General features: G+C 33.1%; 1 protein-coding gene across 1 annotated transcript; it reads left to right on the top strand.

Moving 5' to 3' along the window:
* The first annotated feature begins 296 nt into the window (after positions 1-296).
* On the top strand, positions 297-665 carry LOC125858976 (uncharacterized). The gene has a single exon (XM_049538730.1). The coding sequence runs from the start codon at positions 297-299 to the stop codon at positions 663-665; it is 369 nt and encodes a 122-aa protein (XP_049394687.1).
* Positions 666-1395: the final 730 nt, after the last annotated feature.

Here is a 1395-nt window from a genome sequence, read left to right as displayed (position 1 = left end):
ACAAACATTCAAAGTCAACTTCTGCTGTACAACTGCAGTATTAATTTGTTGATTTGATGTTGGTTTTGTTAAAAATTTACTCATGTGAACTTTGTTTTGCATAGTATGGCTGTTTTCATTCTTAGACCTTTTTTAAAGTTTAATTTTCTAAATACATGACCACTCATTGCTGTTAGTTGAGTCTGGATGTGTCTATTTTTGTTATTGAGAATGAATTTCACTAATTATCACTCTTTTGAAGAAAAATATCAAGAAATATTACAAAACCAAACACAAACTCAATTTGATGTCGATCAATGATAAGCATATTATCAAGGAGCAGGAGGGGAAAGAAAATACGGATATATGGTCTTGGAGCTCAAGCAAAAGTATTTTATGGACCAAATCTTTTTGTCTCTTCTGGATCTGATACTTCGGGCTCAATACCATGTCCAAATGCTCAAACAACACTGACAGAAAATGTGGAGGAGTTAGTGGTGCGAATGATTCCTTCGCTAACTAATCACTTGCTTCCTATATTTGTAGAGCATGTACCTGGGTTGATTTCTCAAGCCTCATCTCAGCCAGACTCTCCTACCAACCATCCATCAACTATTGCACCTGTAATTCCTGCTCCAGCTGTAACAAATATCGATGAGGATCGTGCATCAATTTCTAAGGAATGATTGTGGCTCTAATCTCTCTTAGTTAGTTTTGTTGGCTAGATTTTGTTGCAAATGCTTTCAGCTATATATTTTTCTTGAAATTTATCTTTGGGGATATTTTGAACTTGATACTATAATTTGCACTTAGCTATGTACTTTGGATCTTGTAGAATATTGATTTCTAGGAATTAAGTTAATTTGTGATTATATAATATGTGTTTGAAAATGTGTATTTAAAATACTACACAAATAAAAAAATATTGATGGATTTGTGACAAATTATTTTCGTTGCGAAAAGAATGGAGACGGAATTAGCGACAAATATTTGGTCGCCCAATATGATGAAACGACGAAATAATTTATAAAATAAGGGATAAAATTAAAATTACAACGACAGATTTTTTTGTCGCTAAAGAAAGGCGAAATGTAACAAAAATAGGCGACGAAATTAGAGACAAAAATTTGGTTGCCAATATGATGAGACGACGAAATAAGTTACAAACCAGCGACATAAATTACAAAAATAGTGATAGATTTTTTCGTTGCTAAGCTTGCGAACGAATAACTTCCGTCACAAATCCGTTGCTCAGTTTGTGACAGATTCAATTTTTTTGTCACTAAGTGGTTAGCTACGCGCAATATAGCGATGAACAATATTTCATCGCAATTCCATCGCTAAACCAAAATAGTGACGAAATAAGCTATTTAGTGATGAATTTTGTTTGTCGCTAAACACAATTTTTTTGTAGTG

This window comes from Solanum stenotomum, chromosome 3, assembly GCF_019186545.1.
Source record: "Solanum stenotomum isolate F172 chromosome 3, ASM1918654v1, whole genome shotgun sequence".
NCBI classification, from domain to species: domain Eukaryota; kingdom Viridiplantae; phylum Streptophyta; class Magnoliopsida; order Solanales; family Solanaceae; genus Solanum; species Solanum stenotomum.
The sequence above is the reverse complement of the archived record's forward strand: the minus strand, read 5'-3'. Positions and strand labels throughout refer to the sequence as shown.

Coding starts and splice junctions, on each gene's coding strand:
- LOC125858976 (XM_049538730.1), top strand. CDS start 297: ATGATAAGCATATTATCAAGGAGCAGGAGGGGAAAGAAAATACGGATA.